This window comes from Orbicella faveolata, unplaced genomic scaffold, assembly GCF_042242905.1.
Source record: "Orbicella faveolata isolate gen_17 unplaced genomic scaffold, um_ofav_v1 contig_34, whole genome shotgun sequence".
Lineage (NCBI taxonomy): Eukaryota > Metazoa > Cnidaria > Anthozoa > Scleractinia > Merulinidae > Orbicella > Orbicella faveolata.
The window spans coordinates 22,966,987-22,984,220 of NW_028301563.1; the positions used below are offsets into that span (position 1 = coordinate 22,966,987).

Consider the following 17,234-nt stretch of genomic DNA (forward strand, 5'->3'; position numbering starts at 1 on the left):
ATGGCTGAAGAATGCCATGAACTGCTTCCATGTGTCAAGGGTGCATTACAAGCTAGTCTATCTGCCAAAGGACAACAAGAGAATGAAGCTGCTTATTTAGCATAACTACGATGTAAAGAAAAGATGTCAACTGTAATTTCTGCAAGACGCTTATGAATATTATTCCAAACTTTGTTCAAAGCTCATTCATTAAAATGAATGTAGCTTTTTTGAAGGTATTCTAGACTTGAATTGCTTTGTAGTTGCATTGGCTGTGCCGACTTTCCACAGGAATGGACACACACAAAAAAAGGCAGATCGATCAATCGCGAAAAAGGGAACATGTTGAAGGTTTGCTGTCTCGATCGGCAACCCTGAATGCTTTAGGAAAAATGATATTTAGTACAACAATCAATTCTGTACATCAAGAACAGCAAATTTATGAGTCTGAAGCTAGCGGGCAGTAACATCGCATACTCAAGGTTAAAGTCAGAAATACAAAGCTGGAAGGAGTGGTTTGCGGTTTACCGAAATTCCCTCCGAGTCATTGTACAACATGTTGAATTGAGCTCTTTGTCCCTTTATGCTTAGCTATCAATGATCATGAATGACTCTAACGATATTTAGCTGTTGATCCAAACCAAGCCCATTACGGCTTCTGTTAAAATATTTGCTCGTCTTTGGTCAATGCCCGCTCAATATTTCGGATCGTTTTCTTGAAGTCTCATTCAGTTCCTCTCCTCTCTTTTCTTAGTTCCTGTTTATCTACAGCATTTAATCACCTCTCGGTAAAGGGGAATTCAAATGACCCTCGGAGAACCTTTTACAAAATAATTTACAGTACACGAAGTAAGGCTCAAAGGAAATACGACAAATGAGACGAATTTTATTCGTTTTTGTCAATAGCTGTGACAATTAACTGTGACCATTGTCGAGGAGAGCGAGTGGTAACGTTTACCATGGTGACCTTGAAATTGCACTGAATTCCACTTGCTCACTCAATTTCAAAGCTGCACTGATTTAGCCGGAATTTGGGTTGTTCTCATTAAATGATTAAGCTTATAAACTCGGTCATCGTGACACAACAAGTCTCTTTCACTGTCCATGACACTTATCTAGCCCTTGCAAAACCCATAGCGTGATCAACAGTATTCGATCCCTTTCCATTGATTTCAAAAGATAATCAGCAGCCACACGGAAAATAATGAGGAAAAACGAACCTTGCTTACATCGCCCTTATCATGAACGTGTTATTTGCACATAATGGTAATTAATTGTCATTGTCATTTTCACGAACATTGAAATTCCATAAGGTAACAGATTTTAACTAAAGAAGGATAGTTCTTTCCATTAAGTACAAACTTTAGTTTGGGCAAATAATTTATTATTTGGTTAAGAAAATCATGGAAAATCGTACAGACTATTTAGAGAACAGCGGATTATACAATGGCTTAGGCATAAGAGGACACAGAGATCCTAAAACCGTAACATTGATTAGTCAAATTGTCTAATTAATTGATATCTATTTTGCTTAGCGACTACTCAAAGTCTAAATTCAACTTTAGGGTCCAAACCCCGACAAGTTCCATTTCGACTAAAAAATTAGTATTTCCCAAGCAGAAAAATGCAAAGTATATTTTATTCTGTTATGAAATTACCCTGCTAATTAAAATGTGTTTCTACCTTTTCTACTCAGTAATAGGCCAAACTGGACACGGGTCCATTTTATGATGAACTATTCTAAGTCGTCCTCTCTGTTTTAGCTTCTCTCCACGACTATGTCATTTTCCGAAGGGAGAATTTACTATACACTACGGTGAAAATGTTGTCATCAACATCATAACATCCCTATGCAAACGCTCTTCCACCCGATGATGTCATCTTCCAGAAGGAGAGATGAAGTCACCCTGTAGATAATTATGGCGTCAAAAGACCACCCGCCCTACGCCCTTACGCATGCGCCATAGCTCAGAAGCCCATTCTTTAGCTACGTTTTATAATGAGCGTTTTGGGCTGAAATGCTACATTATGTGAAGATCCTTTACTCTATAGTCACCAAAAAAGGTTACCAAAAACGTTGTGTTCACTGTCGTGTGTGTCAATTTTACCGTCATTATTAGTTATCTCATCTACATAGCAGTATTCTCCTCTTTCTGGTCATCGAATTCTATTACCAAATTGATATTTCCTTCAGATTCAACTTCATTGCTTTTAACCTCCAAGGAATCCTAATGAAACACAAAATAAAAGAGTAATACAATGAAAATCAGCTAGGCTGATAAAGATGTCGAGATGGCCACTCGATAAAACTGTACTGCATATAGGTAAATGCAAGAATTACAACGTGATAACCCACCAATCGAGTGAAGATAAATATATTCTCTTTACATTAATATGTTCACTTTATGTCTATTTTATCATTTCTCGGCACAAGTTTAAAAGACTGTTCATTTCTTACTTCTTTGCTGTGCAGCTGAAGCTCCAGTGACGTCACAAGCTCGGCGAATGAAGGCCGCTCTGAGGGGTCTGGACGCCAGCATGACATCATGATGTCGTAACTGTCATGATAGCAGCAAAAATTCAATTCGTTCAAGCAATTGAACGGAATGAAGAACTTAGTTAAGAACATTTCAGAGTGAAATATAGTCACATTTATTGTTAGTGTTAATCAGCCTTTTAAAAATACTGCAGTTGTAGCCAGCCATGATAAAAATACCAAAATGTTTGTTGTCACTGACTAAAAAAGGCTTGATTTGGACGTTTCGGTTGAAATACTGTAACCTTCTTTCAACCCTTCTTTAGTCAGTGACAACAGACATTTAAGTATTTAAATCAACCTTGTTAATTGGAATTTGATAGCCGCTTTCTATGTAATTTAAGCCCAGTAGAAATATTAGTCTGCAAACTAGAGGGGAGACACAGGCCCTTATAGGTCCGCAGCCTCGCCCCAATTCCACCTGTTAAGTGTTGAGGTGAGTGTTGTAGACGTTAAAGAGTCAAATCAATCCAATAACTACAAGGGCCATTAAATGCAACATGCTACTATAGCGTGTCTGAATAAACCGGATTGTTAGATTTCCTGGTCGTAATCTATGCATACATGTAGAAGCTATTTATTCAAAAAAACATCTTATTTACATTTCATCTGGGCATCGTTCCGGTTTTGATAATCGTTTTTCTGACTTAATAAATTCCACAACCTCCATCCCTCCAAGACCGGAATACGGCATTTTACCTTAACAAGAAACAAACAGTAACGTAGTCAGCAACAAATCAGTTGAGGGTCTCTTTACCCTACATATTTTTCTAGTATCTAAGATATAAATGTACAATTGCACTTTATCACTGGCGCGTTATTCAACGTAAATTCGTGATATTTGCTTCTTATCTCCCGATTGGAACGAGCTTATTCAAACTTCCGAGCAAAATAGAGCCAAAAAGATAAAGATATTATCACGAAATTTGGTTTATAAATAGCAATGATTATAATAACATTAACTCTTTTGACAATAATTACTTAGAACATGTTTACCTTCAGATTCTATTTCCCACAGTAGCACACCAAAAGACCACCTGCAAAAGAAAGGAAACGCCTTTATAAACAACAACATACAGTATTGTGAAGGTGAATTAATCAACATGGCACGAGCGTGGGACAAAGAAAAATTCTGAGTCCCCGACAGGAATCGAACCCATGACCTCCCGAACACCGGGCGCGCGCTCTATCCACTGAGCTACGAGAACTCATGGAGAGCAAGGTCATTTAACTGAGTTCATAAATGATAGGTGTCCTGCATACTGCTAGGATCAACGCTATCGAATTCATCGTGAGTAGTGGTAAGTTAATAAAGATGGTGAATTTTTAAGCTCGGTAATGAAATGTGAAGGTGAATTAATCAACATTTCATTACCGAGCTTAAAAATTCACCATCTTTATTAACTTATCACAACATACAGTATTTTTCAGTGGGGTTACAATTTTAGAAAACAACCTATATAGGAAAATAATTTCGGGTGCGAGGGGAAAAAGTAGCAAGGAATTACTCGGTAGCCCCGGTTCAACCATTGACAAAAGGTATTAAATTACTCTAGCTTAATCATACTGCAGAAGATTTAGCCTCTTCCAGGCGTTCAGTTAGTTGGGGCGCAGCGCGAAAAACGCCGAGCGAAAAAATGATAGGGGAGAAGTGCGGCGAGAGAAAGCGAAAGAACGCCCGTGGGCAAACTTAACAAAAAGTCCTTCCGTCCACTCATAGATCGCCTACGGGGGCCCGTAACATGACCGCCGGCTTGCGGTCTTCAGTTGCCAGCAAATGTGTTGAGAAATACTTCTTCGGGATTGTAGAAAGAACTAACGCTAGATCGCCGACTAGAGATACTCCTTCGGCGAAGCTTGCTACAGAACACCTACTCAGGAGATCGACGGGAATCGACTGGAAAATCACGGCGCTCTTTCTCGAAGTAAAGCTAAGGCAGTCGCTGATGAAAAATCGGATGACGATAAAAATATCAAAGTTTGACATATTTATCTTCGTCCGAGTTTTCTTTTATATTATATGATATCCGTGATAAGAAGCAACATGCTTTACTTGCAAACAGTTCTAATCAAACGGCCGGGCCCGAATAACTCACCATAAAGTGCTCTTCATAAACACGTGTGAAGCAAAGGAAGGTCAAGAGACCGAAAAGAGAACGGCGAATGTACAAATGTCACCGTACTGAGAAGTCGTGGCCCGCCAACCCACCCGCCGCCATATCGCATTTCTCATTTGCGGTCAGTAGCGCTCGAGTGTTGAAAAATTCTCTCTGAAATTCCCGCTATGCATTACTAACCTCGAAAGGTTGATACAGACCAGTTTGCTGTTTTCTTGGTCTTCTTCGAGTATCTGTTCAACCAGCTGATTCAACTCCTGCTCGCTTAATTCAGCAAATTTCTTACGTGGAGGGCCGGCAACAAACTTGAGCTGGAAATTTGGTAGCTCACAGAAATTATCTTCCTCATCTCCGGGAGAATTATTAGATTTTTTCATATTTTAGGAAAAAAAATAGGAATTATGTTTTAAAAAGGGGTAAATTCGATGAAAAAATTGCCGAGATAAAATACAAATAAACAAACTGACGTCAGTGTGCAACCAACGGGCAAATGAATCGGGCATTAGCCAATCAGAAAGCGCGCTTTGTTAAGGCTATGCTATAATGTACAATAGGCCACCTTCACAAATGTAACTAGAGAAAACTAAATGGATTTGCTAGCGGTAGTTGATTTTACTTATTCGTAAGTTACCTTGGAAAGAAACAATTCAACACCAATGCGTGACAAAAGTAGCCAATGCAACAGGCTCGTTTATATACAATGGGAAAACTTTGGTTTGTCTTTTTGCTTTTTTGTTAAGCAAATTGGGCTCTTAATTCTGGCTCACCAGGATCTCTGATTGAAGTGGGCTCTGTCAGGCGTTCGTTACTCAGGTTTTAGCTCAAAATCTGTGAAAAAGTTGTCTGTAAAAGTTATCTATAAAAGTTATCTATAAAAGGTGTTCCTAATGCTTAGGAATTTATGTTTGCAATAGGCTGGGCTGCTTTGCCTTCATCATTCTCAAACTCATTAATAATTCATCAAGTTAAAACAAAGAAAATCATAACCGTGAAGGAGGTTTGGATACCCGGTCTTAATTAGCAATGACTTTGGCGATTTTACTTCTCCGTTAACCCCTTATATTTTGTTTTGATTGAGAAGATATATCAATCACTTGAGACAGTGTTTCATCGGCTATCCAAACACCTCGAACTTCGTCAAAAATACTTCTCTGCGCGTTGTATTTTCAACTCTCTTCTCGGTGTTGGGATATCCCGATGAAACACCGTCTCACGTATTTGATATATTACTTAAGGGCCTATCATGCTCCACTGAGCGCGTGCAGTGCTCAACTTACACATCTGTCGTAGTGTTGTAAGTGTAATCCTCCAGTGACTCAAGAGCCATCCAACGAACTGGTAACATTCCCTTGTTTGAAAAAAAAGATCAGAGCATTAAAACAACTCAACAGAATAAGCTGAATTAATGCAGGTTGTATTTTGAGGCTAGAATTTGCAACGAGGTGAACAAATATAGGCACCCTTGCATACAGTTGTAGTTGAAGTTGCTATTTTTCTTGCTCTCAAACCTTTAGCGTTCCTGAAGGTTTTAGTGACAGCAGTTTTAGTGAAAAGTGACAGCAACCTTTTTATAAAAGAAATCACAATAGATTCGAAAGACTTTTGGCCGCTATAAATGAAATGTTTTAGCTCGTCGAGCACGAATTACCATGTTATTTTAACTTAATAATTTAACAGACCTTTGGAAAGGTTTGGAAAATGACGCTCCCAACAAAAACCGCTGATCAAAAGTGCAGCCTTCCCCAAAGATGGGAAAAATCTAGACGTCATCACGTAATCTTATTGGAGTAACTTTCAAGTAAAGATATCTTTGCCTCGACCATTTTTTTTAAATTCAGCGATTTGATCTGAACGATTTTTGTTATCTTGTTTAATAACACTGTCATGTGATCGATTTTATCGAATCAAAGTTAGCTAGAAAAAAGAAAATGGTGCAGTCGTATCTCCGCCAACTATGGAAACTTAAGTAAGTTTGCCACCTCCTATAAGCAAACAACCTTTCAAAATGAACACTTTTATTCTGGTCCCGAGAATGTCCGCGAACGAAAAGTTTGGCTGTAATCATAAAAGCATATTTCCATACCCCGGATGTATTCTCGTATTCACCACTTTCGTACACATCACGTGACAAGCCGAAATCAGAAACCATGGCAACATTATTCTTGCCAAGAAGCACATTCCTTGCTGCAAGATCACGATGAACACACTGCAAAGTAACAACAGAAAACTATCAGACTAAAATGTCTTAGAATTAATCTAATCACTCTATTACGACGAACTAGGAAAGTAAAAGGTTTTGGATGCGGAGTTTGTTAGAATTCAGAGGCGTACAGCTTTTGTCATCGAAATCTAATCAACATGTCATGAACTTTTATCTTTTTTTGGCGCGGATTCAGAAACACCAAAACTTTAAGGTGGCTCTGAATCCGCTCCCACAAATTTACTAAGCTTGCAAAAAATTGCATTCTAATTTGAATCACAAATCAGTCATAAAGAATGAGGCTCGCCAGAGTCGGTTTTGAATCGTAAGCCCATAAAGCTAAAATTGTTTTGCTTTTAAAGTTTTCTTCTGTTACTGTAATGGTTCCCTTTTGCGTCATCAACACAAATTGTTTACCACTGAATGATTGGGAACTTTTTTTGGTACTATTACTGCAGCATCGACTGAAAACGAGGACGAGGGCAAAGTGCTGAAAAATACTGGAAACTGTTATAACTAATGAGCCACCTACACTTACACTCCGCATGGGTACTCCTCCAACATTTCTTCCTATTAATTTTATTTTGTGTTTTAACTTTTGAATAACAAATATTTACCTTTTTGCTAGACAGGTGCACCATTCCACTGGCTACATCTCTTGCGATCCTGGTTTTGTCGGTGTGTGAGAAATTCACATGTTTTTCTTCAACGTTAATGTATGGATTTTCTCTGTTTTTCTTCAGTTGATTCAGCAAGCAACCATTCTCAGCTAAGCGAACGACTACCAATATTGACCCTAGTTGTGATCAAAACATTAACATGTTTAGAGATCGCCATTAAAACAAACAGCATGCAGTAACAGTAGTTATATAAAACCCTCAGGTGGTTTAGGGCTGCCTCAGTTATAATGAGAGCCGACATGTGAAAGGGTTGACCTCTGCTGCTCAAGATAAAGCTCCCACACAATCCTTACTCAAGTACGCAATGGTCCAAGTTCAATATTCATGATCAATGTATACTAAAGTACCAAGATATTACAACAACTTTCCAGCCAAATCAAGTCAGAAAGATGCTGTGTTAGACTGTCTTATTGGTCACGTTAAGTTAATAAGTGGAAGAAAACAAATGCAAAAATTGTAAGACTAAGTTCGGGAGTACAGTTTACTACTACATGTACCACTGCTACCGCTACTTGCACTTATGGCATCCAAAAGCTAAGTTTACGTTAATCATTTCAAGTAATCCTGGACGAAGCTCGAAAAATAATTTTTAAGTTATTTCGTATATTCAGATCTATTCATGAGCAGGTGGACCGAGATCTAGACGTGTGATTAGTATCTCTTCCTGACGTTTAACAAGCAGAGCTGACTTGATTATACAAACCACTCTTTGTACAAGCTCCAATAAGACTTATGACGTTAGGGTGGTCACCAACTGTCACCATGATTTGAAGTTCGTTCAGTAAGTCCCGCCTCTCCAGTTCTGTAGCATTCGCTGAAGTAAAAAAAAAATGTTCAGTTTAAATTATTTAATTGCAGGGTCGAATAAAGCGAGCTGTAAACCGTGTGTACATGTGCAATCTTAGAGAAGGAAAAGAAAAAAGAAGAACTACGTGGTAAAGAATTTCTACTTCAAGGGGCAATTCTTAATTGTCCGTCTGTTAGTCCTCTCTTATTTTCTCTGTTTTTTCGTGTCTCATTTCTTCTGCTGTATCGTGATCAAATAGCGCGGCCTCGTGAAAAAGGATTACGGCCGACCACGCCGTGAAGACTTCTGTGCATTCAAACCGTATTATAATCAAACACCTGTGTCAACCGCCCCGCCCCCCACCCCTATTTACATCTTGGGACAAATTTCGCCAAGAAACCCCATTTACTTTGCTTGCGAGAGCTTAAAATAACTTTGAAGTAATTATTCTCAGGTCGCTAGGTAAAGTAGTTTTTAAGAACAGGGACTTAATGTCCTTAGTTCTGCCAAGAGGTAACCAGCACATTTACGTGACTAACATATAGACAGTTCAGAATCTTTACCTTTTAGCTTTTTCACTGCACATTCCCTCAATTTTCCATCCATCCGTACCAAACCTTTGTAAGCTTCGCCAAATGCACCTTCCCCTAACTTCTCTTTAAGTGTAATATCTGATCTACGAATCTCAACCCAATCTCCGCGCATCCAAAGCTCCATCTAGAAAAAAAAGGTTTGTTTTCTTGACATTTAATTTTTGTGACGATTTGACCTGAATGGAAAATAAACAAGCAACTAAGCGAACACAAATAAATATCAAGAGGTACATATTTAATTGTGACATTTGCTGAAGATAAGTATGCCATGTTTACTGACCTCAGCTTGCTCAGAACTCGATTTACAGGTTGGTCTGAACTTGAGGCAAACAACCACGATAAACAACGCAGCTAATGTCAGAGGTAACACGATGATCAGGATTAAATTCCTGATGAATCTGTCTGCGAACAGAAAAATTGAATAAAGGGTTCCGTCACAGTCTTGTTGGTAATACTTGACTATTCTGAGCTTTGAATGGTAAATGTGACTGTATACGTGAGCCCCAGGGCCCCTATGGATACCAGCCTCGTTACTGAATGGGCTACCCTGGTTAAATAAAGTCACTTACTTACTTCCTTAATGGTAAGCCCTGTCATTGAAAGAGTTCAAGTGTCAGCCACCGCGCCTGGACAATAATAGCACATTTCCTTGGCCATTTTACTGTTTATTTATTTGTTTGTATTGTGCTGATGCTGTTCTTCGCATTAAATTGCCTGCGAAATTTTGGCTACTTTTGGTTCATTCCTTGATTTTTTGTGGCTACTTTTCAGAGGGTGAAGCAATCATTCAATCACGCTCTTGATTGTAGCATAGAGCAAGAATGGTAACTAAAAGTTGAATCTTCTTCTTCTGACCGCAAGGGTAATCATAGCTATATGTAGAGATGGTCGCCTACAAGGCCGGTCTTGTAGGAAAATTTCTATCGTAATACTAGACGATTTCACAGCGATAACACCTACCTGGCAGTGTTCCTTCGGTTAGCAAAATACCATCCGACCGTCCATATCTGTTGTTGCTTGATAATCGAATGGTGTACTCTGTGGAAGGTTCTAGATCCTTGAAAGTCATTCTTGTCTGATCGTATGGCTGTGTCTTCACTATTGTGAAGTTCTCGGAGGCTGATGTTTTTCTTTCTATGGTATAATTGTGTATCTGGTAAAAGCTGCCGTGTTTTGGTTGATCCCAGGCAAACACGATGTACCGAGTCTGTACATTTATCACTGTCAAGTCTTTAGGAGGCGGAGGTTTTTCTTAATGTTTAAATAAGCAAACACAGAATAAAGTAAATATAATATCAATGAAATTGTGGAAGATTAGTATGGAGAAGACTTTTTCACTTACAGAAACGCCAAACTATGGCAAAAGTCATATTTCATTTAAAGAGTAAGGCAAACATACTGGCTACTTGACGACAGCTTGTGATTCACGAGTGGCTCCAGTGTATAGTTACTCATCTTAGATGTGATTCTAATTTATTCCTGTTAATCTACCAGTATTTCGTCACTCAGTATTTTTTGGTACTAGGGGTGCAACGTGTCTTGCTACAAAAAACATTTCAAGGGCATCACTGCTGAATTATTTTTGCTTACCGAGAACTATTAAGGTAGTCACATTAAGTCCTTTCCCCAATGAGGAATCCAGTCCGTCGATTAACTGGTCAATAGCTTCATCTATGCTGGTCGTGTTTGTATTCATAATCGCGAGGACTCTGACGTCTGCTTTCACGCTTCCATTACTAAAACGAAATAACACGCCATTTCCTTGCTACTGCCACATGAAGTAGCTCGGCATAGTGGTTTGCAACCACTGTCCTTTGATAGATTGAAGTTACTTGGTAAACAAGTGATGAACGTATGCATAATACACCCTACTGTTCTATCGCATAAACTGTAACGACATTCGTAAACGCTTCACCCAATATTTGCATTATGGATTTATGATAAAAAATGACACAAAAAGATTGATTAGAATCATTATTTGGAGAGTTTAGAGGTTGTGGTAGTAAGTTGGCTGGCGGATGGTGAGACGGTGTCGTGTTACTCTACCGCGCTGATGGTGATTTAATGGAACATACCTGAACCGCAGAATTTCGACGTCATATAACTTCACAACTGAGGATTTATTGAGGTGGTGCTTTATCTGCAAAGAAAGAGGAAACTGTTTGAGTTTCAGTGCATCTAGCAGTCTGCTACTTTAAATAAAAAAAAGAACGGCTGTGCATGGGGCTAAAGCAAGTACGACGAGGACTCAAAATTATAATATGAAATTTAGATATTATTCACATTTCAAGGACCTTGAAGCAGTTTCCTACTTTCTGTTTTAATTATCTTTTGTTGTAACCAATAGTTTTTCGGGTAATATAGCTTGTGTTGTTGTTGATGTTAATGAACGGGAATTTAACCTTACTAAACGGTATGTACATTGCACAACAGTTTATACAGGTCTTTTCTAAAAATAATGTACATGTAAACGTGCGAACAAGCCTTTCCTTATTAGGAATCGAGCTTATCGTACCGAAGTCTTGATGTTCTCTTCCATTGTCACAAACTTGCTGCTGGTTCGGTTCAAAAGATCACTGCTGAAATCTGCATCCATCACCAACTGCAGACTTACATCAATACTTATTTCACCTGGAAATGAAACAAAGAAACAGACAGAGCAATTACACGTACGAAAACATCAACAGGCGAACTTGAAGACGTTATAGTACTGAAAAAAGAGCTCGGCGGGATTGAATTCTTGAGGAGAGGAGGTGTTAGGCTTAAAAACATAATATGATACTCTGCATGTATGTGAAACAGAGCTATCATTTCCGACTTACCATATGACAAAGTTTTTATGACCAGGATCTTGCTCGTTCGCCCATGTCCAATTTCGTTAAATCCGTTTATTTCAATCTCATACTTCGTCTGTGCAACAAGATTGAGAACAACAATCTCTGTCATGTTGCTTGCAGTATTTGCTTCTTCATACAGCGGAGAGCCAAGGCGTCTGTATCTCACTCGATAGCCCAGCAGTTGTTCTTTGTGGCGGGATGGAGGCAAGCCATTCCAGGAAATGTGGATTGCAGTTGAATTGAGAGGATAACCTCTTAGGAATGTAGGGGCCTCTTCAGGAACTGGTGAGACAAGCGTATCCATAAGTTTTATTTATTAATAAATTACCAAATGCTATTTAAGGTCTAACGACAGTCGACAGGCCGAGACAGGTATCAACACATGAAAAATAGCTTCCATTATAAAAAAATTCATTATGATATTCTCGTAGACTCATCGTTACTCTCGTGTTCTTACTCATCATAATGTATTCATCACTGGACAGGAGCGAAGTCAATATACCTCTTGGAGGACATTTCGACACGTTGCAATATTCCCATCGAACTTTAGGGTCAGTGGTATAACACCAAGGTCCATCTGGGGCACTGCTATCTGGATTACGACACATGTTGAAGTCATTATGTCTATCTGTGACATCTTGAGGAATACGCCAATGACGATGAGGACATTGTGAGTTCCACGCCTGACAGGTACGACCAGATCGGGTGATGTTTACATTGCCACGGTACCCAACACCAATGCCATAGAAACAATCTACAATAAATTGTACTAGTGCGATTAGCTATAGAATCAAATTAATCGACAAACCATGAATCTAGAAACTTAAGCTCTGATCTGCCCATGGATGGGACACGGAACGAACAGATTTACTTTCGTCAATAAGGAGAATATTGCGTTGAATATTCGTGTATTTTTATTTGTGTTACTAATTGATAATAAATGATGGATTGATTGTCAATGATCTATAATTGATTGATCGAATGAGAAGTTCTAGCCTAAGAAGTTCTAGTCTAATGTAGCTAGGATTCATTGCATGCTATTTGAATTGTATGAAAAGTATTCCGTCTTGAGAATAGAGTTCTTTGCATTCCTTTTTCAAAATTGAGGTAGTTAGCAAATTGTATTTAATGGAGATAGTGCGTACTAGAGATTTCGATTCAAACTAACGCACGCACGATTAGGTGAAGTCCATTTCAAATGTTATATTTACGGGTTTTATTACTTTCAAATTAAAAATTATATAACAATTAAAACTTAAGGACAGATCTGTGCTTTTTGTATCATCACCTGTGGAAAATCGGGGAAAACAAGGTTAATATTTCATTGCTGTGAAGGAAGCAATTCAGTTATTAAAGGACCGTGGTCAGCCTCCGCCACTTTTGATGCCATCGAAATTATTGATATTGCATGGTGTAGCGAAATATCTTATCGCTCTACTGTACTTAACTAACCAAAACTGTGGCATGTAAACCTAAACAAAGGTGTGGCTGACTAGGCCCCTTTAACAAATAGAAAAACAAAATCCGTCTTTAACCTATCGCATTTTAGATAGAAACACTAGTGGACGTTTCGGAATAGAGAAAAATATCGTGGGAACACAAGCCGCAGGCGAGTGTTTCCACAGCTTTTTCGAGTTCTCCCAATATAACACTGCGAATTTTTGTCGAAGAATCTGATTTCTTTCCGTGGCGGGTTCTGATGTGCTCAAGTTACAGACTTACGGTTTAACACATTACCGTGTGGCTATAAATTCTTGCGGGAGTTTATTTTTGCAGCGAATCGCTGATATTTTGTATTTTGCGGGAGCTAGTTTTTGCGATTGTAGAAGACTTGTTTTTCTTGCTGGGTACTAATTTTTGCGATTTTCGCATTTAGTTGAAACATAGGTTGAAATGACAACATTTTCGCATTTTAAAAATTAAACCGAGAAGTGAGACACAGAAATTCAGTAATCAGTGTCACTATCATAGTTACATTGTACTCTTGTGTGGAATTGTAGATGCTCTTCTCAATGACGTACCTTAGACGATTCTTTCTTGTTAACTTCTTTTATTTCTGAAAGTTGTGTTTCTCATTTCAGCTTTTTGCTTCTGAACGGAAGAGACGTTTTAATAAATGGCGGCAACAACATTCTACTTGTGCTGTTTGTATGTATAATTTCGCCAGTGGAGTAAAGTGGAAAAACCGTAAAAATCGCAAAACTTTACTGAACCTATAAAAATTTGATGCCACACGACATGCTCAAATTTTTCACTATAATGATGAATTTTGATGCTCAAGAAATCTCACTCACATGTTCGAAAGGTGATACTATTATGCTCCATTATTCCCTCATAAAAAGGTAATATTTACTCTTAACACTTGTTATATTGAAGTATAAGTGACACCTCACGGTAATCCTCCAATACTCTGGCTTGCTTATTACGAAATGAGTATTCTAGGGATAAAAACTTGCTCTGATGAAGCGGAAGAGGGTTGAATTAGCTCCCTCACGCTGAAGCCCAGTTTGGAAGGTCTTTTTTATGTTGAGACCACCAGGAAGTGATAGATTGGTCCGTCCAAGGCCCAGACCCCACCTGTAAGCAAGTTTTTGTCACTGTTACTGTCTGGCATAATACTCGACTCTCTTGCCTTACTATGATGCTTAAAATAATATCAGCATAATGTGTAAGTCTCTCTTCTCGGTGTTTGTGGAAGGGGATTAAAGACGAGCCTTTTTTGTCTCTATAAGGGAAAGTCTGTTTCACAAAAAGGTTGCTGATCTCAAATCCGCCGTTGTTATTCTAAGAAGTGAAAAGGTAACCTGAAGGGCTTGCTCAAGACAAGAACCCGACTAGAGCTTGACGGCGGACAGGACCAATTTCAATTGAGAAGCATGAAAAGCTTCTATTGTGGGTGCTATCATTTTCAGGAAATTTTGAATTTCGTGTCATATTTATTAGTCGTCATTGTCGACTGAATGGAAAGTTCGTGAAGTTTTGGTCGAACGGAAAGCGCCTATTGGCTTGTAAGTTACTTAAAATGTGAAAATTGGACTTGGAAACGCTCAAGTTAACCACTTGAATATCCAATAAGGGCTCAGTTTAAATAATCAAGCATGGCCAACTTTGACTTGGCTAGCAGGGGCAACGTTTTTTCATATAAACGCTTGATCAATTTGCCTCAAGGGAAGGGCTGTTTCTGTTACACGAGATCATATAAATAGGACCTCAGAATCAATTCTACGTTCTTTCAATTATCTAGATGCAGTCAGTGCATCTATCGGTTTAAAAATAAACTCCATGAAAAATGTCTAACTGAAGGAGAGTGTTGAACTCCAATTGTCTGTGGGCGATCATGACCTGCTAAATACGGGGAATTTGGTCAGTTCACGTCCCGTTATTTTACAGTGGAACTCTGAGAAACGTAGAAAGATTCATTACGCACGTGAAGAAATAACCCATTGTTGAACTTTACACTTTCGACGTCTGAATCATGTATGCGAAACTCCATGTTAATTATTTGAGTCGACTCAAACTCAAAATCTTTCTATGCCAGCGTATGTTGCTATATGCCTATGCATTTGTGAAAACCGGTCATAATGCTTAACATAGATCTACTCACCTGATATTGGAAAGTATTGATAGCATTCAGGAGCATCTCCACCATTAGCATCGTCATATAAGCTGCAGTTGATCATATCTCGGTCGAAAACTGGGGCCTTCTTTGCTGCCTCTCTAATTAAAATCATTTCTTTCTTACAAAGCTCTTGATCCAGATACTCGCATGTTCTGCGACAAATCTTACGGGCACGAGGCTTGTCTAGTGAAGTATCGCACGGCGGGAAATGATAACGGCAATACAAATCTCTCATTAGTGGTCTGCACTCATTGGCTATTTCAAAGATATCAAAGTAACTTCGAAATGTGTTGGTCTCGAATTCACCGTACCTCAAGGTACCACTATCACCAAACACGTACAAACTAGTAACTATATCCTCGCAGAAACCTCCTTTAATGTTGTAGGTGTAATATATGCAGGAAGCATTCTTTGCAGAAGCGTTTACTGAGGGTATTGCTTGCACGCAGCTGAAACAAGAACAAACTGAAACATCAAGAGTAAATAGAAAAGACGCGACTCTTGTGCCACCCTTTGTAAGTGGTAAACATTTCAAAAATGACCAAAGTTAAGAACCTTTTACTTAGAACATTTAAATGTGCCATACATTTGTACACGTTCACACAACCCACCTTGAGTTAGCATCCAGTTGTGTAAAGTTATTTCCTGGTGATAAATCAGAGGCGGGAAAAAATTAGTTCGCTGTGGAAATGAATCATCTTTAAATTCGTGCCAGTTTGAAAGTCTAACATTATTCAGGGCCTTTTGTTTCTGTAAGCAGGATCTGGACACTATTGTGTCCTAAGAGGATAACGTAAAAGTTGAAAACATTACGTAAGGCCCTTTGGACCTTTTTGGAAAGCAGTGGCCATAAGCAGGCTGGCAGCTCTCCGCTAACACAGGGATGTTATTCATGGCATTCTACCGCAGGTTTTCCTGCCGGCATTTTTCCAAGTTGTGTGGTTCATTAAACTATACAAATGCGTGTTGTATTTCTTAGATGCTCACTAAATATTCCAAAAACAAAGTCACCTACCGCAATGAGCCAAGTTAATGCACAAGACAAGAAGAAAGCCAAGAACTTGACCTGCTTCAATGTGTCAAGAGGTCCTCACACAGGCGAGTCAATCTGGCGGAAAGAAACAAAGAGCATTACTTATGATGAAGTCATTTTTAAAACGATATTCAAGAAAATTTCTACAGGAGGCTTATGGACATTATTACAAACATTTTGTTTAATACACGTTAAAATAGATAATAACATCAACTTCTTTATTTTCTAAATACAGATTTGGCCTTGGTGAAGCTTTTCTAAATCCCGATTTGCTTTTTGTTTGCATTGACGCGTCTGTGCCAAACTTTCCACCCGGGTGAACACACACGCAAGTATATCATGTAATGAGAACAAGGTGGACCTTTCCACAAATATTACGCAAAATCGCTTAAATATCTTTCAAGAAATTCTCAAAAACTTTCCTAAATATCATCCAAAACTTTCTAAATATCTCCAAAAACCCCTTAAATAACTCTTATTTTTGTCGTAAAAATGCACCGATTTTGAATTACTTAGGCCGAAATTTTTAAAATTCCTTGCAGTGGGGGGCGTTGAGGAAGAAGATTCGTGCTCTTCGATGTTTATAGCATCCTCCATTTTTGACATTTGCTCCTTCAGCTCTTTTTCAAGTGGAAAATCGCTAAACTGGATTGTTTCTGGAATAAAACTGAGTCTTGTTTCAAGGTAATATGTAGTGAGAAAAACACAGGGCCAGGCAAAAAAAGCTACAATCTTGGACAAAATAAATGGAACATCTGGACCACCCCTCCCCCCATTTCAATGATGCCAAAATGGCGCGCTTTTGCTCCTTCGCGCCTTCATCATTGCTTTGGGGGGGATGGGGGATAATTGT

At 38.7% G+C, this 17,234-nt stretch overlaps 1 protein-coding gene across 1 annotated transcript; it reads right to left on the reverse strand.

Moving 5' to 3' along the window:
• Positions 1 to 845: 845 nt before the first annotated feature.
• On the reverse strand, positions 846 to 16,427 carry LOC110057128 (uncharacterized; the record flags this gene model as incomplete). The annotated part of the gene is made up of 20 exons (XM_089272345.1): positions 846 to 2,207; positions 2,438 to 2,537; positions 3,118 to 3,214; positions 3,512 to 3,552; positions 5,910 to 5,980; positions 6,716 to 6,838; positions 7,450 to 7,628; positions 8,216 to 8,326; positions 8,863 to 9,016; positions 9,173 to 9,294; positions 9,853 to 10,143; positions 10,483 to 10,628; positions 10,968 to 11,032; positions 11,408 to 11,523; positions 11,715 to 12,011; positions 12,232 to 12,481; positions 12,995 to 13,017; positions 15,334 to 15,797; positions 15,960 to 15,993; positions 16,364 to 16,427. Coding segments are annotated over 20 exons (2,847 nt in total), but the record flags the coding sequence as incomplete, so codon positions are not given.
• Positions 16,428 to 17,234: the final 807 nt, after the last annotated feature.